Source organism: Podarcis pityusensis, assembly GCF_964106645.2.
Source record: "Podarcis pityusensis genome assembly, chromosome: 3".
Classification (NCBI taxonomy): Eukaryota; Metazoa; Chordata; class Lepidosauria; order Squamata; family Lacertidae; genus Podarcis; species Podarcis pityusensis.
In genome coordinates this window covers 78,591,870-78,616,911 of record NC_138026.1, presented here as the reverse complement: position 1 = coordinate 78,616,911, position 25,042 = coordinate 78,591,870, and the positions used below count along the sequence as shown (strand labels likewise).

The following is a 25,042-nucleotide window of genomic DNA, read 5'->3' as shown; positions in this document are numbered from 1 at the left end:
CCTTTTATTATGAAGCTGAATTCTTGTCCAATAAAGAGGCTTCATTGGTCGAGAAGGTTCTATTGCATGTTTCCTGCTACCTTTTTCCTGGTTCATCCCCATTACAAATAAACCAGCTGGCAAGGGAGGGGGAAGAAACCCAGGAAGCTGTGGAAGGCCAGCAGGTGGAGGAGGTGGCGCACCCATACCAGGCAACGGTGGTGGTGGAGGAGGGGGAGCTCCTGCACCAGGCAAAGGTGGGGGAGGGGGAGGGGGTGGTGCCACCACGCCTGGCAAAGGTGGAGGTGGTGGCACTCCCATCCCTGGTAGAGGTGGTGGAGGGGGAGGTCCTGTCATGCCTGGCAAAGGTGGAGGTGGTGGCACTCCCATTCCTGGTAGAGGTGGTGGAGGGGGAGGTCCTGTCATGCCTGGCAAAGGTGGAGGTGGTGGCACTCCCATTCCGGGTAGAGGTGGTGGAGGGGGAGGTGCCACCATGCCTGGCAAAGGCGGAGGTGGTGGCACTCCCATTCCTGGTAGGGGTGGTGGAGGGGGAGGTCCCGTCATGCCTGGCAAAGGTGGAGGTGGTGGCACTCCCATTCCCGGTAGAGCTGCCACAGCTGGCATAAGATGGGGGGAGAGAATAGCTGCTCCTGGCAAAGGTGGAGGTGGTGGCACTCCAATGTCTGGCAAAGGTGGGGGAGCAGGTAACATTTCCCTTCCAGGAAGAGGTGGTGGAGGTGGGATGCCTGTAGGCATTCCAGCTCCAGGCAATGGAGGCGGAGGAGGGATGCTTGCAAAAGACAAAGGAGGAGCAGGTGGAGGCATGTCCATTCCAGGCAGAGGTGGTGGAGGAGGAATCCCTTCAACAGGCAATTGTGGGGCAGGAGGGGGCATTGCGCCGGGCAAAGACAGGGAATACCCTGAGGCAGGTAGGGACGACGAAGACAGTACACATGAACTAGACGTGGATGAAGTTAAAAATAAGTCTCCTGCTCCAGGCAGGGAAGCAGACAGTCCAGTTGTGGGATGAGAGGATAAGGAAGGGGAATGTTCACTGCAAGTAATACTTTCAGTGCTTAGAGCTGGGTGGGAAGCTGATGGTACCAATTGCTCTTGACACAAAGGTGATGACAAATTAGCATCAGGTCCTGAAGGTTGTGACGTAGTTAGTTTCTCCTGGGCAGCATCCAACTGTACTGAAATCCGTTTTGGAGACAGGACTAAAGATATTTCAGAGCAAAAGGTGGGTTGTGGCTCAAGTGTTGGCAATGGCTGAGTTGGCCCTTGATGTTGATCCCCTTTGAGGTGCAGAGGTGCTTGTGGCAGTGTGTTGGCTGAAGGCATTGTGTGTGTTAAACAATCATCTGTTGGTGAAGTCTGCACAGATTTTGTAATTATAGTTTTGGGAAGGGCACCTAATGTATGTTCTTGAAGAGCTGCATTAGAGAATCCTTCAGGCGTTGGCTGCGTACCCTCATTCCACTGACTATTACTAGAAATCAGCACCTCTGCAGCTGGAAACTGTTTCTCTAACTCTGCAATTTTTGTTTTCAGGTCCTGTATGGTCTGCTCAAGTCGCTGAATTTCGCTTGCCCGCTCTTCCGATTTCATTGCAACATCTTCCTAATGGGGGAAAAAAAGAAAAAGATAAGAAAAGTCAACATAAAAAAAGAAAATGTGGTATTTTCCAGCAGAGAGAGAGAATGTTCACAGAGACTTAAGATGGAACTATAAAAATTAATTACAACTCTGTGAATATGTCAGAACATTGGAAAGATCTAACCACTGACGGCTACTTCACACATTCATTTTTAAAAGTTGCTCATCTGCTCCGTATGATGCAGATACATGCTTTTAGGTGCATTACAAAAGAAATTGTGGTTTTGCATGTTTTGAGGCCTACCATTCCAAATATTCTCTCTCTTTTTCATAACTTTGACACAAACATCACATGGATCTTTTAAACTTTGCAACAAGAGGTAGAAACTAAATTTCTTTTTTTTTAAGGCTTGTATAACTAAATCTGTGGATTCACTGGATTCCTGAATGGAAGCCAAGGAGAGTCACTCATAATGTGGCCCCAATTCGGGTAATTGGAATTTGTTTCTGGTCTTTCATGGAGACTGGATTTCACCAAGCTGATCAGATAAAAGCATTACAGACATGCAACATCTATATCCCAAATGGTATTGGAGAATAGTCATGTGTTCCTTCTGCCATAAAAGTAAAGCTTATTTTGATTGATTAACATCCATGCATTAGTTGCTTGAGATCACTCACCCTGGAGCAAATGACGGGCTATAGGAATGCCAAAGTAAGCCTGTGTTTACCACTGGAGCCACTTTGAATTGTGATGTTTGAAAATAGCCAAAGAACAACTATCCAAGGCTCCAAACAGTACGATGGAAAGAGACTAAAGGATAACTTAGTTTATTTCTCCAATTACAGCTTTTTGTGCCAGTTTCTCATTCATTAAGTTTCCAATTAAAATCATGGGGGGGGGGTGTTTTTGTTTCAGGGGGAAAACAGACATTTGTATTCACTTTGTTAGAAAGACATAAAAAAAGAAAACAAGACAGAATGTCAGCCAGCACTAATGCTGATCAATGTATAATATATCATAAAAGCTTCAGAAAAGACACATCTAATCCTTGACATCTACAGCCAGAAACATGAGAGGCACATTAGAGATCAGGCGGTTTATTGTGGATGACTTTCCATCCGCAACAGCCAACTTCATTGAGAACTGGGGCATTTTCTACCAAAACCTGTGGGAAAATAACCAGTAATGCCTGATCTTCATCCTACTTCAACTGCATATAGGTTGCTTAGGATATCCTTCTTGCTGTACTTGCTCAATTCATCTACCCAACAGAGAATGTTCCCATGCAGAGGGCCTTGCACCTGGGTCCTCCTGTGTTATGTTCACAAGGATTCCTGATTGTGTGTACCTACCTGTTTGTGTTTGAAGGAGTGAACTACATGGGGACCAGCCAGATTAGCAATTCAAGCCTCTTCTCCCCTGGCCCTTATAAAGGCTTCCAAGTTTGGGCTGCTTGCTGGCCTGAGCAACTGGGAGACTCTGACCTTGCTGTAATTGTTTCCCTTCCTTCATCTCTGCCTCTGCTTCACTCCCAACTTGACAGGAGTTGGGCCCGATACTACAAGTGTGTCTTGTTGCTTATGGACTAATGTGATTACTCCTTTGGAATTCATAAGCAGTAAATGATTATAAAACCACAAACTTGTAGGAATTTGTTTCACAAACAAGGCTGTTTCCAAAGACTGCAATGTTTATAGGCTGACACTTCAAATTAATGTAAAAAAAAAAAAGGTAAACAATCAACATTAATGAAGGGGCTTTCCAAATTACATGCAAAAGCTCAAACTCATCTTTCATCTGAAAGTTTAGCTTTATACCATTGTTTATGAAAGGAAAGGTATGAGAATATTGAAACCCAGCAACTATTTCCTAGCCTTCAAGTAAAGCAAAGAGAGAATGAGAGAGAGAGAGAGAGAGAGAGAGAGTGAGTTGTTGTTTTAATGAAAAATAAAAGAACAGAGTTATAGAGGTGACACACAAGCATACGCCAGGAGTTCAAAAGGTTATTTATCTCATTGCTTATATACTAAAACACTGCTGTTTGGAACAGATGAGCTGGTTTGAGGGATTTAAGCTGTATTGCTTTTGTGACTATATATTTTAAACTATGTTTTTCAATAAAAGTATATAAATAAAAATACAATAAATAAAATAAAAAATAAACTATTTACAAGATAAACCTGGCACAAATGGATGGGCAATCCATTGCTATGGAAACTCACAGACGATGTGAAAATGGTAATATTGCTACTGTGGCCCCAAAAGAAGAAAGCTATGTTGCCTTTTATGCTCCTTCAGTTCCTCCAGTCCCAAACTCAAACAAATCTAGGATGAGCCCATGCTGGGTCCATGTCAGTCGACAGGTAAAACACAGCTGAAACCAGAGCCATAGAAGTCCTATTGCCCACATGGCCAAAAGGCACAGTTTAAGACATGAAGGTTTCATTTTCAGGATTTCTATGTAGATAAGACTACAAAATGGGTATCAAATCAAATCATGACCAAGTAATGTTATGCTCCAACTTTATTCAACATGCAAATAAAAGTGGATGCCTCCTTATATAACCATTAGAGTGGACTAATACAACCATCTGTATTAGCTCCCTACTGGTCTCTAACTCTCAAAACAGTTAGAAGTAGTCTATTAACTTATCCATTAAATGGGTATTAATATTAAAGGAATATTTAAAGGGCTGGGGCTGAAAAATGCCAGAGCAATCTAAACACCTGAGCTAAATAGGTTTTTTTTTAAAAAGTGGGAAAGGGCTTTAGTAGAATTTGTTTCACAAACTAATTATTTGCTTGGTTATAGGTTCCAAGAGTTTTGTTTTAGCCCTCCTTCCCCCAAAAATCTTTTCCAATATTTTATTTTTGCAGAGAGAACATCTTGCCTCTTTTAATTTTTCTTAGAACCTATCTATCCACCAAGGAGATGAAAGGTCTGCTTCAAGGGGGGGGGGGGACAAGACAATAACCTTCTACATACAAATTGGCTTGCTTTTGAGATAACTTCTAGAATGTCCTTTACAAAGATTAATTCAGTTTACACTATCTAAAAATCTCATTTGTGGAAAGACGGATTTCCCCCCTCTGAGTTCAGCCAAAGAGGAAAACACGGGATTGGCCACATTCTTTAATTTTATAATACCCATACTAACCAATTCCAACATAAAAGAAATTATTATTAAATAATAAGGCACATAAAAGATGGCATTTCTAATTGAAGACAGTTTCTTTTGTCTGGTTAAAATTAGACGTTGATCTCTCAGGTCTCCTTTGTAGATATCAAAGTCTCTAGGAGCCTTAAAGAACTTTTAAAGTTTAACAGCAATAATATTCAATATCCACTTATGTAATCAAACAGTTAAACTAAGTTACTTCTGTTTTGAAAAGCTGGTCGTTTTGATTTGGGGGATGGAGCAGGCCTTTCAGCTTGTCACTTAAGACAGTACAAATCTATCACCCATGTGAAAAAGTTGAGGTTCTCTGCTATGTGCACACACTCCTTGATTTTATAAAGCCAGACACACATAAGAATAAAGATGCTGGCATTTACTGCAAGGTTTAAACCAGATAATGCTGGAGGAAATGCCTTCAAATAAATCTCTGTTTTCCAGGATGAGTGAAGCCTCAGTATAAATAACAGATTCCTAAACACAGCTCAAGCTAAATCTCTACCATGAAGATATACTGGAGTGACTGGCAGAGTGGTGGTGATGGAGGAAGCAACTATTTTGATGTAGTTGAATTACTATTTGGATTGGCTCTAAAGAAGAGCAAGCAAAAGACTTTGCTCCTCACTGGCCTTCATGGCTGCTTGCCCACCACTACAGCCCTCCTGGCTCCCCTAAGGCCTGGAATGGCAACAGGAAAGGGGGAATGAAGTGGGACCGGGAAATCAGGGGAATTTGGCAGGACAATCTTGCTCAAGTGGAAATTGCTTTCTGCTCGCACAGCACATCTCTGGATCCAATCCATTCTGTATATCACATTGACTATACTTAACATTATGTATAATTATGTCTGTCTACTCTGGTACAATACAAACACCACATTTTTCGTTTCCATAGAGATAGAGCCTGCAACCACAGGTTGTTTTTAGTGATACCAAAGGTGGGCAAAAAATCCGAAAGCACTGATAGAAAAGACTGGCTCTGAGAAAATTAAATAAAATCCATCTCATTACTCTGAACTGCCAATTGCAGAGAAGCTAAAAGCTGCTTCTTGGGGCAATAAAGAAGGCTTGCCTAGATATAACAAATGCAGTGTACAGACAGAAAAGTCCAATTTTGCAGAATCACTAGTTTCAAATCTGCCTTGGCAGGCAGTTGTCAACCACTGTGGGTTCCTGCATACCAAGTTGGCTGGGAAATCAGCCTGAAAAATCAATCATCTATTAAATCTCTCCATTAGGGGGAAGCACTGATTTCATTTCTTGATTGTTTGTCTGTAATGCAGAACACAAGTTGCTTTATGTCTTGATGCATGGTATCCTAGATGATCTGTGCTGCTAGAGTCAAAGCATCTTTCCACGTGCATTGAACTTGCCCAGGTAATCTGCCGAGGTACCTTGTTGTTCTCTAGAAAAACAGTGGGGAGGACACCTGTGATCTATACAAATCCACATACATCATGGCATACTTACCCAATATCATGCCTAGGAGCTTAGGCATGTGCAATGCATATGCAAATCCACCCTTATTAGCCAGTTAGAAATTTATGTTTATCCTGCACAGGAAACAGACAAGTACCATATGTCTGGCACGGAAACAAAAGATCTCCACCCAACTGCTATATCATTTCCTCGCAACGTTTTAAGTACTCTCCTTTTCGAAATATAAATAAAAAGGGTTTTTCATTACTTCAGTAAATAAAATAAATACAGTAAATAGAGACGGCAATCCTCCCAATTCAATTCATAATTAAATTATTATCCATCCTGGCTTTGAAATTCCATCAAGAATGCAAAGAGCCTAGAAGCCTCCTTGCATACTGCCTTCCTCCAGGTATGACTCAAGCCCTTCATATGGGTGTAGCTCTTATGATGCTCCAGCCAGATGCATGTCAGTGCCCCACCCTGCAGCTTTCTAGGAATCAGACCCTCTACTTTTCGTCCATTGTACACCTTTGTGCTGTAATCAAATGCACAACAGATGCTAGAAACATTTGGAAAGGCCAGAATAGTTTTGGCTATCATCACCTTCATTTTAGTTGTCCAAGTATTTCATAATCTGGAAATTGGTCCACACAAACACAAACTACAATTTTTTAGGCGCCCTCAATTTTCATATTGGCATAAACTCCCAGATGTATCTGTCCTGAAAACCCTCTTCCTATTCATAACCTCAGTATGAAGGTATTATTTAGCTAAGAAGTTAAAGATGTTGATTAACTTCTAGAGAACTGCAAAGAACAGTATAAAATAAATACTTATATTCCCACATTGGCAGCACAACCAAATTTTGTAGCTGGTACTTGCGTCTATATAACAAATATGTTCCTGCAACTTTCAATATCCTGAATTTTATTCTGTTAAGAATCTCAAATATTGGCCAGTTCTATTTGCGTTTCTCTCACAAAGAAAACCACAATCTTTCCCTTTTTCTGTTGATTTCATCTCTTTCATCTTGGTTATCAAATCCTCTAGTTCTCATACTCAAATGACCTGCAATACTAATTTCAGTATGTGGATAATTTATCCTAATAGAAGCAAGAAAATGAGAAGCATAGACAAGACTGGTTGAAGGAGATAACTGTAGTTGCTTCTTTCCTTTGGCCAAGAAATACACTATCAGTAAAATATATCAGCAGTCCTATACTTAATCCTAGGAGTATGCAAAAGAGGACTATGCATGTAGCTATGTGAAAAGCAAAGGGGGCAATTTAGAGCAGACTTCATGTATAGCAACCTTATATTTGCTTATAATATTCTGATGCCTGTGAAAGTTATGTTTTAAGAAATGGGCCATTTAAAAGTTTGGGAAAGCAACTTACTTGGTAAAAGCAAGATCCAACCACTACAAGTGCGTTCATTTTCAGACAATTCTGAACATAGCAAGCTATGTCATATCACTGGTCCATCTAGCTCAGTACTGTCAACACTAGCTGGCAGTTGCTTTCCAAGATATTCAACAGAGGTCTTTCCTGGCAGTGCTGTGTTTTGAACCTTTGCATGCTCCATTGCTCAGCTAAGCCCTTCCTTAGTTGACAATGCCTATCTATTATCTGATTGTAACCAGTATAGTTATATTTTAAGTACTATATAATCGTAACCATGAAAGAATGGCAAGAAAACATCGCCTTAGCAATCCCTGGTAAGATCCACCATTTCTCCAAGCAGCCCAGTCATTTCTCTGTAACAAGCATCCCCAACCTTCGGCCCTCCAGAAGTTTTGGACTACAATTCCCATCATCCCTGACTACTGGTCCTGTTAGCTAGGGATCATGGGAGTTGTAGGTCAACACATCTGGAGCGCCGCAGGCTGGGGATGCCTGCTCTGTAATAATCACCTTAAGTCAACTTAATTCCAACATTTTAGAGTAATTAAAATAAAGGGGTAAATTCCTTCTCTTTCTCGAGATTTACTCTTCAAGACTATCTGAAAATGAATGTTCAATTTCTAGCGGTGGTATCCTGATGTCAAAAAGTTAAACAACAAGTAACTGATACTGAAATTTGCAGCAGCAGCATATAAATGCTTAACATACATGAGTTAAACAGCTGGCAAATGACAGCATGACTTCACATGCCCACAGTAATCCAGAATGTTGCATGTAAAACACAACAAGTGGCTTGTGTTTCTTTTGCATCAGTGCAGACACCCTTCTATTTTACAAAAATGGTCTGGGACCAAGACATATGAAGGACTACCTTTTCCAGTATGAAGCTTCCAGCCCACGAAGAGTCGGACACAGCTAAACGACTAAACAACAACAACAAAAGGTAAAGGACCCTTGGATGGTTAAGTCTAGTCCAAGGTGACCATGGGGTACAGCACTCATTTTGCTTTAGGTCGAGGGAGCCGGCGTTTATCCACAGACAGCTTTCCAGGTCATGTGGCCAGCTTGACTAAACCACTTCTGGCACAACAGAACACTGTGACGGAAGCCAGAGCACATGGATACGCCGTTTACCTTCCAACTGCAGTGGTACCTATTTATCTACTTGCACTGGTGTGCTTTCGGATTGCTAGGCTGGCAGAAGCTGGGACAGAGCAATGGGAGCTCACCCCATTGCGTGGATTTGAACTGCTGACCTTCCAATCAGGAAGCCCAAGAGGCTCAGTGGTTTAGACCAGAGTGCCACCCACATCCCTCACTACTTAAATGATTGCACCATCCTATATATCTCATACACCTAGCTGGGACCAAGGAAAGAGCCTAGCAATGGCTACAGCCTGGCTTTGTCTCCTGTAATGTCCTTCTGCTTGCTGTTTAAAAAGCATCCTTTTTAGGAAGGCTTTTGGACCATAAATTATACTGAAATTATTTTTGATGTATTTTTTTATCCTTTTCCTCCATTTTAGTGCTTTATGGCTGCTTTATTTTGTTATTGTCAAACTGTTTTTTAAATTGTTATTGCTGAGGAAAGGCAAGGTATAAACGTTTTAAATAAATTTAAATAAACAAATTTGTGTGCACTTGTACACTGGACAGGTACTCTGGACAACTTGGCCCATTCCTTCCCCATATTACAGGAATTACAGGAATAGTGTTCAAGACAAGTTACCAATCATGATGACAGAACAGAGACAGAACTGCACTAATTCAGGCAGCCACAAATGTCTGACTCAGATAAATACATATTCCTATTGAGAAATATCAAATTTTACAGAGGAAAAACAGTGTAGATTGGATTTGCGGAACTCATTTCTAAATCTGTAGCTGCCATCTAGTGTTTGAACAAGGACTCTACAGATCATTCTCTTTTAAAGCATTCTCATAAATTGATGGTGTTTTTTGATACAGCTTTAGTTCAGCTCAGTTAGCCAATTTGATTCAATCGCAATAAAAAATTGTGCTAGGAATCAATATGGGATTCTCACAGATACATTTGTTAATTATAAATTATATAACACTTAACTATCTAGAGTGATTATACTTAATTATAAATGATACAGCACTGGAGACATTAAGGTTGTACAAGGAGCCTTAAATCATCTTGGAAAATAGGGTGAAGTTTTTTGTTCATTTGGTCACTCGAAATATCTGTTAAGTCATATTTCCTTCATGATGTTGCCATGTGAAATGCCCCAATGAACAGCCATCTCTCACAGACCAATGCTGCTACTTTTCGTCAATCCCAGAGTCCTTCCCCTTCTCTGCTTCCTTTCTCCCATATGCAGTCAATAATAATAATAATAATAATAATAATAATAATAATAATAAATAACAACAACAACAACAACAACAACAACAACAACAACAATTTATTATTTATACCCCGCCCATCTGGCTGGGTTTCCCCAGCCACTGTGGGCGACTTCCAACCAAAGATTAAAAATACATTAAAACATCAGTCATTAAAAACTTCCGTAAACAGGGCTACCTTCAGATGTCTTTTAAACGTCAGATAGTTGTTTATTTCTTTGACATCTGACGGGAGGGCATTCCACAGGGCGGGCGCCACTACGAAGAAGGCCCTCTGCCTAGTTCCCTGTAACTTTACTTCTCACAGTGAGGGAGCCACCAGAAGGCCCTCAGCACTGGACTTCAGTGTCCAGGCTGAGCGATGGGTGTGGAGATGCTCCTTCAAGTATACTGACCCAAGGCCGTTTAGGGTTTAGAGGCACAAGTTAATGCTTTGACTTGTGCCTGGAAACATACTGAGAGCCAATGTAGGTCTCTGTTAGTCACATTTAAGACCCACTGATTAACTTACATTCCAGTTATTTATTTCAAAGTGAATTAGCACAATTTAAGGCCAATCTAGACATGGCATTAATCCAAACTTTCAAAATAGCATGCTTAAAATGGCCACTTTTATTTTGAAGAAAAAGCCACCAGAGTCTCAATGCTATCATGACAGTTTCCTCCTGAAAACTACCCCACCAGTGCTACTATTTGCCTTTGGAGATGCTGCTTAGTACAAATTTTAATTATATTAGAAAGAAATAATAGTCTGTTAATATTATTATTATTAAATGTAAGATGGATTTTTTCTCATACTGCAGCATTAAAGAGATAATTTATGTTTTCATGATAAACAGTAAAATAATATTTTTAGAAGTGCTCTTAAAATCTAGTTTAAAAGCTTGCGCCCTGCACAGTGACACTTCAAAATATATTCAAACACAGTGGGAACTCAACTGTGCACAGTATTGCAGCCAAAATATAAATCTTTGTATTGTGCCTTCAATTCTTAGGTGCTGTACAAAAGGATAAAATAAGAGAGGCCCTGCTTAAAGGCTTGTGATGGAGCAGAAAGCTTTTAACATTATGTTCCAAAAAGCCTTGCTCACTAGAGATTTCTAAAGTCAACATTTTATTTTCATATTACTGGAAAATACATAAATAAATCATACACGATAAATCTGTCTTCAGTGTCTAAAAACTGCCAAATCCAAAGAAGGTACCATGGGTTCCAACAGGGCCTATAATCTGAGAAGAACAATATATATTTGGAAGCTTTATGGCAGATTCATAACTTCTTTTTTTCATGAAAAGTATTTGGCTTGTGGAGGAATTTCATATCTGTAACCAAAATGGTATTTATGAACTCGGCCATGATGGGACAGTTTCTGAAACTGGAATACAGCAAGGACTTGATATATAAAGATTACTTGGGTTGGGATGGGGCAATCATTTTAAAAAGCAAGCCGAAAACTAGAATAATATAATGTAAAATGAAGCCAGACAGCTATAACGAAAACACAGTATGATTTGTATACTGCAGGATCACTGTAAAGGTAAAAGGACCCCTGACCATTAGGTCCAGTTATGGCCGACTCTGGGGTTGCAGCGCTCATCTCGCTTTACTGGCCGAGGGAGCCGGCGTACAGCTTCCGGGTCATGTGGCCAGCATGACTAAGCCGCTTCTGGCGAACCAGAGCAGCGCTCAGAAATGCCGTTTACCTTCCTGCTGGAGCGGTACCTATTTATCTACTTGCACTTTGAGGTGCTTTTGAACTGCTAGGTTGGCAGGAGCAGGGACCGAGCAACGGGAGCTCACCCCGTCGTGGGGATTCGAACTGCCGACCTTCTGATCGGCAAGTCCTAGGCTCTGTGGTTTAACCCACAGCGCCACCCACGACCTGCAAATGCCAGAAGAACTAAGGACTCATATCAGCTTCAGACATTCAAAATTAACATGGTAGGGTAAGAACAAGTGAGCTGCAGTTCTTCTGCTGCCATTTTCTTCAGCAATCCAAGGTGAGCTCATGCATTGTTCTCTGTAAGGAGAAAGATGCACTGTCTCAGCTTCAGAGAAGAGCATAAAATTTGGGAAGCACAGTGAGGCAGAAGGGAGCACGGTAGGGTTTTAAAGGTTGGTGGAAGTAACCTAAATCAGCCTCTTCTGCACACTCATGTTGGAGGTATGGAAATGAATAGTTATAGTGTTTTTCAAACTGCATTCATGTATATAACACATGTACCTATTGTGTAGAAATTTTCTGAGTGAAATATCTGACCTAATTTTCAAGGGTACACTCCCACCTTTCAGAATTTTGGCCCAGAACTGCCCTGGAAAGTTGAAAAGTGTACACCCTTGGTTTTAAACATCCAAAAAAAGCAAAAGAAAAGAAGATACAACTCACTTGCACTTCCTCTACCCCAGCTTTTTTCACTGTCCAAAGCTGCTGTCAGCACATTCATCAGCCAAGCCACAGTCTCAGTCTCTATTCCACATTTGTAACCTAACAGGGTTATTGTGAGACTAACCAAGATCAGAAAATAGCATGCTTTCCCTTATGGATAAAGCAAATCTACACCAATAAGTGAATACAGTGTGTTCCGGTCATGGGATTCAGAGAAACTTCCAGAGTAAATTGGTTCCCCACTCCCCACCCCCCAAAAATTCCAAATGATGAAGTTTCAAATGAGGTTATGAGCTGGTTTAAAGCCAAACAAAAATATGATGCTAAATGTGTCACTTGAACTTGTATTTGTTTATTTGCTTCTTTTATCATTAAGAACTGCTGCAGGAGAGGGGCAGATTTTCATCAGGATCAAGTTACACAGGGAGGGGTCTGAACCCTTTCTCCCCCCCCCCCCGCAGTAATTATGAACCACCACACCCAGCTATTAGCACTGTGTTATGAGTCTGTGGGTGCCAGACTCCCCTGTACAGTGGTACCTCGGGTTACCGACGCTTCAGGTTACAGACTCCGCTAACTCAAAAATAGTACCTCGGGTTAAGAACTTTACTTCAGGATGAGAACAGAAATCGTGCAGTGGCAGAGCGGCAGCAGCGGGAAGCCCCATTAGCTAAAGTGGTACCTCTGGTTAAGAACAGTTTCAGGTTAAGAACAGACTTCCAGAAGGAACTAAGTTCTTAACCCAAGGTACCACTGTATTAAGTGTTTCAGACACCACCCTCCCTGTTATGAGTTTCTGGGTACCAGACACTGAACCCCTTGATTCTGCAAATGTTAAAATATAAGCCAGGCCAGTTTCCTGATAAGCAAATTGCCTGGGGTGATGGACCATTAGGAGAACAGACAGAAGATGATGAGCTATTAGGGAAGCCAAAGAGAGGGGGCTTTGTGACAGGCAGCAAATGGGAGGGGCCCCTCCCTCAACTCAGAGTTAGTTAGAAGACAAAGGCAGAGTTTGAAACATTTATAGTTTGCTATGGTGGGGAAACATGGGGGGGGGGGGGAAGGTTGCAGGCTGTTAAAGGCAGAAAAGCTGGAGAGATGGTTGATTTCTGTTTGCATCCAAGGCTGCAGCTATGGGAGAAACAAGACCCTCTTGGGGTGTCAATGCTATGAACCCCTTCATCGTAGGTTCAGGTTGTATATATAGTAGCACCTTGGCTTACGTTACCCTCAGGTAACGTAAAATTCGGGTTGTGAAAGCGGCAAACCCGTAGGTATTTTACCGTGCACAGAAGTGGTCCTCTGGTTGCGAAAACCTTGGGATCCGGCCGGACCTCCGGAACAGATCCAGTCCGCAACAGGAAGTACCACTGTATGTGTAAATGACCCATATCATAAAGACACCACAGTCTCTGCTTTGCCTCATTTCCAAAGGGAAACACAAACCATGGTTAATGTGCGTGGAACACCTGGAATCTCACACCACTCAGAGATTGGGGTGGCATGCAACACCTGTAAAGAAAGCTTTCTTTGCTGCTTATGGGAGCTCTCCCTTACAGCTTAAGGGAAATTTTCATTGGGCCTGTGTCAGGTGAGAAAATGGTTTAAAAGCCTTCCTCACACGCTGTGGTCCTAAATAAATTCCCCTCCCTTCCAATTTGATCTCCATGTGCCCCATTTAGCATCACATCTAGTTAGGTAATTCTAAATGTACAATGGAGAAGCAGGCATGTCATCTCCTGAATAAGTTAGTGTACAATGTTGGTACTATAATAGGACAGCGGTAGGAACAAGATACTTTTTAATGTTCTTATATATGTTGGAAGCTGCCCAGAGTGCCTGGGGCAACCAAGTCAGATGGGTGGGGTACAAATAAATTATTACTGTTGTTGTTGTTGTTGTTGATTACCAAACTCTTCCTATAACTTACAGCAGATTGAACTGAAAAGGACAGGACAGAACGTCTCTCTGACCATACACAGAAAATACCTCACTGCATGTACAGGGAGCACACACAAACAGAAAGTGGATCGCAGCAGCAAGCCACACTTAACAGTCTGAATGCATACTATTTGTACTTTCAAGACACAAATAAAGACACAAGCTTTTTCAGCTGGCTGATAAGTGTTACAACAGTATGCATGTGAGCCAGGTCTATGCAGAGCTTATCTGAGACCCAGGGCGGGAGTCTTGTCCATGAGACATGCCACCGCGACACCACTGCCTACTCTGATCTGACACTACATGTTAGTACTCATTAGTCCCGATTTTACTATTTAAGGCTTGCAGTGCATAAGGACAGGCACAGGCATTTTGCCCATTTAGTCAGCTGGGAGGCACTGTCTTGGCATGACAGTGTAAGTCTGGTAGGCCTCCTCAACCAGCTTAGCTCTCTGAGGCCTGGAGCAAATGTGTCCGGCTCCCCCCTCACTGTGTGGGCCTGATGTGAGCTGTGCATTTTGAGATTGTATGCATGTCTGTATAAGGCTGAGGCTGCAGGCTAGTGACCTGTCTATATATTACCTGGGTTAGGAGTTGCTCCATGGAGCTAGACGGGCGAGGGGAGGCTCTAGTGAAACTATTCTGGCTCTGTACCTGTCCCACACATAGATGACCTCCTACTGAAATCTCTTAAGCAAAAACAGTTCCTGAAGGAATAGCAGTAAGAAGGAAGAGTCAGGTGCCTCTTTTTAGAGTTTGCAGCTAAGTGTATGGCACAAAGAACACTTTCTCACTTTCATGCTTGAGAAAGATGCTCACATCTAGTGAGAGAAAAAATGTACCCTGCTTGGGGTTGGGATGGATGATGTCATGCAATATCACTAACAAATGTTTCAGATTGCCAGTAGGTACCATCAGAGGCTATTGTTGCAGTGACTGAAAACTGTGGAGTTGCTGGGCCAGGGGGTAATTTCAAAGCCTGAAATAAGATGACCACATATATCCATTTAAGAATGACCAGATTAGGATGGGCATTGTGGTTTTTTTGGTTGTTTTGGTGCCTGAGAGTCCTAGAGTGGATTGGCAGAGATATGCTATATATTTTCCTCAGCACTGCTGGCAATATAGAATATGCAAGAAAAGCATCACTTTCTGAGCACCACTGAGATTCGTTGAAAATGAACAGAGGAGCAATGTACCACTTCTGTCTTACATTCTACTTCTTGGGGTGTCAGATCATCACCATTTTCATATCACTTCACATCTCCTCAAATACAGTACGTATTTCTAACTGAGTCAGCTCACACATATAGCTGAGAGTCATCAAGGGCTCAATAACCTAAAGTTTTCATCTATGAAGGATGCACATATGTGAATTGGACAAGAGTTAAGACTAATTCATAGCATGATCTTATTTGTCATTAGGTTCAAACCACAGGTTTATTCTCCTACCAAGAACTTACCTGTACCTGTCGAACATCTTCTGTATGTTCTGTCTCTCTTGCCACAGTGGCAGTTTCACTTCCTAGACGGGAAAGTAAATATTCAGAGTTACTTTCACTGTTAGAAGCAACTATACTCTAACTTGTGAAATGCTCTTCCCAGGGAGGCTTGCCTAGTACCTTCATTACCTATCTTTAGGCACCAGTCAAAAATATCTCTTCAACCAGTCATTCAGGTGATTAACATTCTATAGCTTTTTTAATGTCTTTGTGTAAGGGCATAATTGCTTTGTTAATAATAATAATAATAATAATAAACATTTATTTATATCCCACCCTCAGGGGCTCAGGGCGGCTAGCATCAGATATATAACATCATATAACAACATATATAGCATCAGATATATAACATTAGTATATATAAAATCAAACAATAATTAAATTACCTCCTAGAAACAAGTCAAAATCAAATCAAATTGTTTTTGTTTTATTATGTATTTTGCATTCTCATTTTGTATTTTTCTGGGGTTTTTAAAAAATATACTGTATTTTTCGCCCCATAGGGCGCACCGGCCCATAGGGCGCACCTAGTTTTTTGGGGGGGGAATAAAGAAAAAAAATTGTATTCCCCCCCCCAGGCGTGGGGCTGGGGCAGGAGAAGGCCAATCTTCCCCCGACCCCAGCCCCCCGAGTTTAATCCCACTACTAAATAAAGACAATGCAAAAACACAATCCACATCTAAATCAAAATTCATTATTGCATCTAAAACAATGCATTGCAGCAAAGCCATTTCCGAACTTGAGAGGAGAGGGGGTTGCCGGCCACCCCCTCCCACACACGTGGGGGCTGGCCTTCTGCCCCCGTGAGAACAAGGGAATCCCCGGGCGTGCCTGCGACCCTGCCCGCCAATCGGCGGGTGGGGGAGGCGTGGCCTAGCCCATTTAAGGCCAGGCGCGCCCGGGGACCGCCCTCTTTGCCCTGTTCCAGCTGACCGGTTTGTATTTCCTTCCCTGTGTTCTTCTCCCTGGTCTATTGGCAGGGGTAATTGTTATGCAAATGAAGGGGGGAAGGAAGCGCCATCACCTTCCCCCAAGGAAAAGGGTAGTCCGGTAGAGGACTCCGGGGGGTGTTGCCTTGTCCGAAACCTAGGGAGGTAAGCGCCTCCGGCACGCCCCCGAGCGGTGACACCCGTGGGATCCTAGTTGGCGTACTTCAACAGGACTCCCACGGCTTGTGGATAACCCTTCCCGGTCTCCATGCCGGGTAGTCAATAGGAGCCAATGCCTAAGGCCAATACCTTTCAATTCCTGTAATCAATAAAGTTGTGGCCTTTTATGCCCATTAACCTTAAATAATGTGTCCGGTGTCTTCATTTCACATGGGGGGAGGGGATTTGCCACGCAAACTGTGACAATGTCAGTAATTCAGGAGAGACTCACCCCTCAAATGCTTGGGTAAAAATACCCCATCTGCTTCCATTTTTCCAAAGCAACTGCCATTGATGGGCTTGTAGCCCAGGACTTCTGGACTCAAGTATAATGTCCCCGCACCAAACACTCGGGCCATGTGAATTTTGGCAATAAGTAGGAGTACCTTTGTTTCTCTATGATTTATTGTTGATTCTTAGGTCAGCAGTCTCTCCTAAGTCTTTGTAAAATCTTGCTATCCTATTTCCATCTGTTTTTCCTCACCTAAGCAGATGTTTTCACATTGGATTATTAAATAATATTTTGCATGCCTTATACTTTCTGATTTTTATATTTCACATAGGTCAGGCCAGTTTACTTTTTCAAAAGCTGTTTAAAGTGCCACTGCTTTGGTTGAAAGGGTGAATACTAATTGGTTTCCCAGGATACGGAATGCAATTGGCATTTGTGATACAGCAGCCAACAGGCAGGCATACAGCTATATTAAAGATGCTTGAAATCTCTCCTGCTTAGTATAATTTTATACCATGATCAGATTGCATTACTTACAAATATGTCCCATGGATTTTAATAGGACGTCTTTTTACTAAAATCATCTGTCATCTGTGACATCACAAAAGCTCTGACAATGGCTGGAGGTGGGTGAAGTGAAAGCTCACAGAGCCAACAGAAGTTTCTATCGCAAGCATGCGCATCATCTAAACTTGAGCACCAGCTTCTCTCCTTTAATGCACTTGCACATACATGCTTGCAATTAAAGTATTTTTACTGATGCAAAATCAAATTGCTACTGTTGAAATGGAAACCTTATAAACTTAAGATATAATCCCAGTGGCAAAATGTACATACAAATGTACCTTTGTATACACTTTAGAAACATGCCTTGAAAAACAAGTAGTGGAACAACAAAGTAGGAAACAGTAGAACAAGGAAGTAAGAAACCTCTGTATAGTAATATTTTGCATTAAGATGTTTAATTTTCCATTAGCATTTCTGGGTGGAATCCAGCTTGTTTTGCTCTGATGATGGAAAGCATCCATTAGCAGGAAACGAAGGGAGGCATTTGTTACTGCAACCTTCCATCTCTCCCAAAATAAGTTTTGAGCAGATCTGAAGGGGGCTGTTTGGGAGAGAAATTGCCTCCTTCCTTGTTCTAATGAGAAATGCCCTCTGCTAGCAGAGCAACACCAGCTGGATTCCACCCCCAGGACTGATATTTTTGAATAGGTTACAACGATTATCTGACTTGTTATCATATTTCATTTATTCTCATTTACATACAGCATAACTTTCCTGTTAAATTCATTATATAAATTCATTATATAGCCCATTACTTACCCTGTTCATCTTCTATTAGCATGCATGTAAAAAACCGTTCACAATATTACTTTCACTTAGGAGCAATTTCATTAACTCACATTAGTTTGGACAATAAAAGCCAATACCAAATTGTTTCATCTGTGTTTTAAATGTGCAGTACAATCAAGAGCCAAACTATTTGGGTGACCTGCTAAAAATCAAAACATGACATCACACAGGCTGCTGATTTAATATCATTTCTGCTCATAGCCTTGTGGGGAAATTGTACATAAGTATATCCAACAGATATTGGATAGCTTTTAGGGTTTGGATCCAGGGATTCAGTTAGAAAATCCCATTCAGTGCGATAATTGAAATTATTAAGATTTTGGAATGCAGAAAACAAAAAAACAAAGAGGAAGCCATCAAATCTAGCACGTGAGGAGGCCACTTTAACTAAATTGTATAATTTGGTATATAAATAATTGGTTTTGATAATTGTATTAATTGGATAAAAGTGGCATTGTTATAATGAAGCTGTTATTGGAATGATATTGGAAAATCAATAAAAATATTTAAAAAAAAGGGAAAGAACATTCCATTCAGTGCTAATTGTGGAGCGGCATGATCAACAATAGGCATACCCTTAATTCAGATACAACCTTTCTCCAAGAACTGTTTGAAAACAGCTTTACTTTTTCCATATTATATTTGGAACTCATACTTCAGTGCATTCACATTGGTGCACTGCCACCTGGGAAATGTTGGGATGGGAAGGTAAGCACTTTGCCTAGACAGCCATTAGATATCCCTGCCTGCCCATGCACATCATGTGCTACAACACCTTACTTGGTTACTGGTTCTGCTCCATTTTGACATGGAGGCAAAAATAAAGGAGGAGGCAGCAGCTGCAGTGGTAGCATCTATGGCAATCTCATCTACTAGATGGTTGGTAGCTGCTACCTGAGAAGAAGCCCTGTCATTTGCTGTCATTGGTACTTCACGCTAAAGTAGATGACAGAATGATTATGCACCTCCTGCCTGGTGTTCAGAAAGCAGAATAAATCCCATGGACACTGAGAAATCATCTATTCTTTTGGAGCTTCAAATGTAACAATTGGAAATAATTTTTGATGTTATTTGTAAAAAGATATACTGGATTTTCCCCTTTTTGCAGCTTTCAATGTTTGCTAGCCACCTTGAGAATTTGGATTAGAAATACATTGAATAAAATATGGGCTAGAAATATATGAAATAAAATCTCTAATGAAAAATTGTTAACGGATACCAAGAGAAGCTGCTGAATCATAGTTAGAAGGGACTCTGACAGTCATCTAGTCTAACTGCCTGCAAGAAGGAATCTCAACTAGATCATACATTACAGATGGCCATCCAACTGCTGCTTAAAAACCTCCAAGGAAGGAGAGCCCACCACCTCTTGTGGGAGTCTGTTCCACTGTTGAACAGCTCTTACTCTCAGAAAGTTCTTCTTGATGTTTAGTTGGAATCTCCTTTTTTTCTAACTTGAATACTGAACCTTCTTCTTCCCGTCTTCTTCCCCAGATACAGGCGTACTTATTGAGTGAAAATTTGGGTTTTGGAGAGTTTTAAGACTAAACTCATGCTGAGACTTTGAGAAGGGAGAAACTACTAGAGAGTCACAGTGGCTCATGTCATCTCATGTTACAGACCTGTAGTTCGATAAAACAAAATGCCATTTTTCATCATTTCATCAAAATCTTTTCTGAATGTACACTCCTGTCACAGAATAAAACTCAGCTTTAAAATAAAAAAATCATTTATTTATTTATTAGATTGGATATGAAGGTGCAAGGCTTCCATGAATGGAAGCCCTTTTCTGTGCACAGAAGAGCTTTTCCTGACATGGTACAAGATCCTTGCATGAAAAACTAAACAAAACTGAAATTCACATGAGTGCATAAAATCTTGTGTGGTCTCTTCAACTATTACTTGAAACGTGTGCTACCGTAAGGCGTTGCACATCACACTTTTGTTAGCTCTTGCACAGGTTTATGGGAAAGCACCACTACTAAATTTTTACAGCTACCATGTTTCTGGATCTAAACCAATGATTCCAAGTTAAGTAATACATTCTATTTGCACTTTCAGGCCTTACCTGTTTCTGCATGTTTCACTCTCTGTCCTTCATCTGGAGGCTTTGGAGGGGGCCACACTGATGGAATTCTCCTTGGAAATCTTCCTTCAATGTAATCTGATGAGTGTGTGGGTTGGTTGACTGCAGCCCAAGTATAAAGCTGATCTTGCTGTAATTATTTACAAAATAAAAATAAATATTACATCTCTTCAAGTTCCAAAGATATTGCCTCCAATGCCTACTTAGTTACCCAGTGCTACATCAGTACTTTCTTTGATCTCATGAAATTTTCAGTTATTGGGGTTTTTTAAAGGTATACCTGAAATTCTTGGTTCAGAGTTCAGAGTTAGAAGGAATAGAAAACCCATAGCTATATTTGTCCAAGTACAAATATTTCAGGGCAATACTTCTGAACTAGGTATCTCCAGATAATCCTAAAATGCATTCCAAAACAGACCCCTTAAAGGAATGAAAACATTTTGTGAGCCTGTGGTACAAGGATGTGCTGTGTAATAAAGAGGTTATTTATTGATGTTTAAAAGAAAAGGATAGAGGCAGTGCACCCTGAAATCTCAGCAATAATTTAGCAATAATTTGGCCTTTGACCCAATAAGAGATTTTTTTCTGGGTGGGAAAAATCCCAAATCCCAAATAAAACAATTACCATCTATGTAACACTATTAACAAAAGAACTAAAAAATAAGACAAACATCACAGTTACACCAAAAATCGTATTATAAATGTTTCTGCATGCTATTATGATTGATGAACAGATGACAGGGCGAAATACATGTTTTGAAAGGAAAAACCATATGAATCAAGGAAGCTTCATTAAACTAAGGCTGGAACTAGACCCATCAAAAAAGTGATTCAGTTAAACGGGCTGCAAACTTCAAAAAGGGAAATCCCATTGACGAAAGACGGGACTCCACAGCGCCATATGGTGTTAGAGCATTATAACGCATATAAAGCGTTTTTTCTTTACCAATGTAGTTGAGTCCTTAAGTCAGACCAATGACATGTCTATCTCAATACTACATACTCTGACTGACATTGGGTCTCTAGTGTTTCAGAGAGAGTACTGGAGATGCTGGAGATTGAACCTGAGACTTTCTGCATGCAAAGCAGATACTCTACCACTGAGCTATGGCACTTCCTCATGAGTAAGACAGACCACACAAGCTTTACTTAATGCCCTATATCAAATAACTGGCATTGCCAAGACCAGTAACTACTATAATTTATTTGTAATGGTGGTCAAGCTAGTTGGGGGTGGTGACCCTTTGTGTGTGGAAATTAAAAGGACAGGGACAGACAGCTTGACTTATAACCAACTGAAAATTAGAAACATTTAATGACAGCATACCATGATGGGTAAAGGGACCCCTGACCATTAGGTCCAGTCGTGACAGACTCTGGGGTTGCGGCGCTCATCTCGCTTTATTGGCCGAGGGAGCCGGCGTTTGTCCGCAGACAGCTTCTGGGTCATGTGGCCAGCACAACTAAGCCGCTTCTGGCGAACCAGAGCAGTGCACGGAAACGTCGTTTACCTTCCCGCTAGAGCGGTACCTATTTATCTACAGTGGTGCCTCGCAAGACGAAATTAATCCGTTCTGCGAGTCTCTTCGTCTAGCAGTTTTTTTGTCTTGCGAAGCAACCCTATTAGCGGATTAGCGGATTAGCGCTATTAGCGGTTTAGCGGTTTAGCGGCTATTAAAGGCTTAGCGGCTTAGCGGCTAAAAGGCTATTAGCGGCTTAGAAAAATGGGGGGGGGGAGCGAAAAAAATCGCAAGACTCGCAAGACTTTTTCGTTTTGCAAAGCAAGCCCATAGGGAAATTCGTCTTGCGAAGCGCATCGAAAAACGGAAAACCCTTTCGTCTAGCGGGTTTTTCGTCTTGCGAGGCATTCGTCTTGCGGGCACCACTGTACTTGCACTTTGATGTGCTTTCAAACTGCTAGGTTGGCAGGAGCAGGGACCGAGCAACGGGAGCTCACCCCGTCGCGGGGATTCGAAGTGCCGATCTTCTGATCGGCAAGTCCTAGGCTCTGTGGTTTAATCCACAGCGCCACCCACGTCCCTCCATGATGGGTATATAGCTGAATTAAATGTCAACTTGGGCAACCAGGTTAGCCCTGTGCCTTTCACTATCTCAGCTTCAGTTTTCCCTTGGATAAAATAAGAGTAATGGTGATTTGCCTCATAGTAATGGTTATAGTAATGGTGATTTGCCTCATAGGGTTATTAAAAGGAAAACGTTTAACTCTAGTGTTATTAGCACCATCAACAGGGGAAGGGGTGGAATGCTGCTTTAGACAATTTTGTCTCTAGTGTTCTAAAGTGCAGTGGGATTTAATGCAGATGGCAGCATTTAGCAGTGTTGAGTTATATTGTTAGCGAAATGATACAGGGATAAATGAAGCAAACTATTGAATAACAGTGCATTTTCGACACCAACAGTATCCTCAGTCACAAAATAATAGCATTCAGTTTTCAGAGAAAACCCTCTTACATTACATCAAGGCAAAAAATTATATGTTCAATTGTAAATGAAGAGTGAATGAAATTCAAGCAAGGTCTAGCTAAATTTAAATTGGGGGATTTTATAAACCTGGTTTTAGAGGTTCAACGAGTCTACCATCTCTAATCTCCTTGCACTCTAAAATGAAGAGGAGCATTTGCACATATATATCTACAGACTACAGGTTTACGTATTTTTACACCACACACTAAACTTTCTAAAACAAAACAGTATGCATGGCTGTGGAAGGTTGAGAATAAATAAAGACACCAAATCTTAGTATAACAGTACTGACTGCAATATTAACAATAAGAATTCTTATGGCAAACCAGCTTGTTTGAAAAGTGCACAAGGCAGTAAAGTTTTCTATATTGTTGGCCCCACTGTGCTTTCATCTCATTTGCTAAATACAAATTTTACTCAGCATATGTCTTTTGCAGTCCAGGATGACAAGCCCTTCTCTTACCATAGACAAATTATTGGATATGTAAGAAGTGTCCAGTTTTCCCCAGTTAATAATCTGCCCACTAATGAAACAAACCAGATGATTTTTTTAAAAAGGCATGGTAGCTTTACAACCTATCTGCCTGGTATATATATATAGCTATCAACAAAATAAGGATGCATGCGTACATATACTCTTACACAGCAATTCTGGCTGGCTCTTTAAAACTGCAGAGGTATCCTACATGGGTGAGGCAAGCTACTTGCCTGCATAAGCCGAAGGTACCGTTCCAGATCTGAATCAGGAATAGTACCATATTTCTTTTCATTACATTTAATCAAACAGCCTCAGTTATCCATCAAATATATTTCCATGCCAGCTTACAAAATAGTTGATTCTCACCTAGCCATCGATAAAAATTCAGTTGCTGCATTGTTAAGAGTTAAGCTCACATGGTACTTACTGCCAGGAACAAGTGTACATGACCTCCAAGCCGAATTCAGGGAGTGTCATTATCTTGTTTGTATCTTTACTGACGTAGACAGACTCATCTCATGAATAAATGAGTAGCTATTGAAGTCTTACAGCGCATATAAGCAGCAAAGTCATTGCAACTCAATGCAATGCCGGTGCCTCTTCACAATGCCACACACAGGTTTGGGAAGAAAGACCCAAAGGTAAAGCAGTCTGCCCTGAAAGGGTTAACATGCGATAGAAATAGCACTGAGATCAATTCACACAGACCTGCCCAAACTGGTTATAAGGATGTTAGAAGGAGCCTTAGTCAGCAGTACTGAATTAGCTGGGGAAAACAGAAAACTACACAGAGGCTACACTGAACATAAATTACAGAATATAAGGAGGAGAGATTGCTATTAATGCTTCAAGTTTGCTTTCTTCTAATCAACTAAAAATTATGCCAAAAATTGCTGCGTACATTAGCTCTATTTTGATTATTCTCCAGCAAAACTACTGCAGGGGGAGCAGCTGCACTACTTCAACACATATTTCATAGAATCATAGAATCTTAGAGTTGGAAGGGACCTCAAGGGTCATCTAGTCCAAGCTGCTGCAATGCTGGAATCTTAGCTAAAGGATCCATGACAGATGGCCAGCCAACCTCTGTTTAAAAACCTCCAAGGAAGGAGAGTCCACCGCCTCTCGTGGGAGTCTGTTACACTCCTGAACAGTTCTTACTGTCAGAATGTTTTTCCAAATGTTTAGTCGGAATCTCCTTTCTTGCAACTTAAAGCCATTGGTTTGAGTCCTACCCTCCAGGGCAGGAGAAAACAAGCGTGCTCCCTCTTTCATGTGACAGCCCTTAAGATATTTGAAGATGGCTATCTTATCTCCTCTCAGTCCCCTCTTGTCCAGGCTAAACACACCCAGCTCCTTCAACCGTTCCTCATAAGGCTTAGTTTCCAGACCCATGATCATCTTGGTTGCCCTCCCCTCCACATGTTCCAGCTTGTCAACATCCTTCTTAAATTGATCTGGACACTATACTTC

The 25,042-nt window shown here is 41.2% G+C and overlaps 1 protein-coding gene across 1 annotated transcript in view; it reads right to left on the bottom strand.

Annotated features, from left to right (window-relative positions):
• The window catches only part of FMN2 (formin 2), a 156,579-nt gene that overhangs the window by 106,061 nt on the left and 25,476 nt on the right, over positions 1-25,042 (bottom strand). The window contains exons 3-5 of the mRNA XM_080997603.1: positions 20,590-20,737; positions 15,747-15,808; positions 2-1,602 (exon numbers count right to left, since the gene is read on the bottom strand). Coding sequence (XP_080853729.1) covers positions 2-1,602; positions 15,747-15,808; positions 20,590-20,737 — 1,811 coding nt within the window. The remainder of the gene's footprint in view (position 1; positions 1,603-15,746; positions 15,809-20,589; positions 20,738-25,042) is intronic.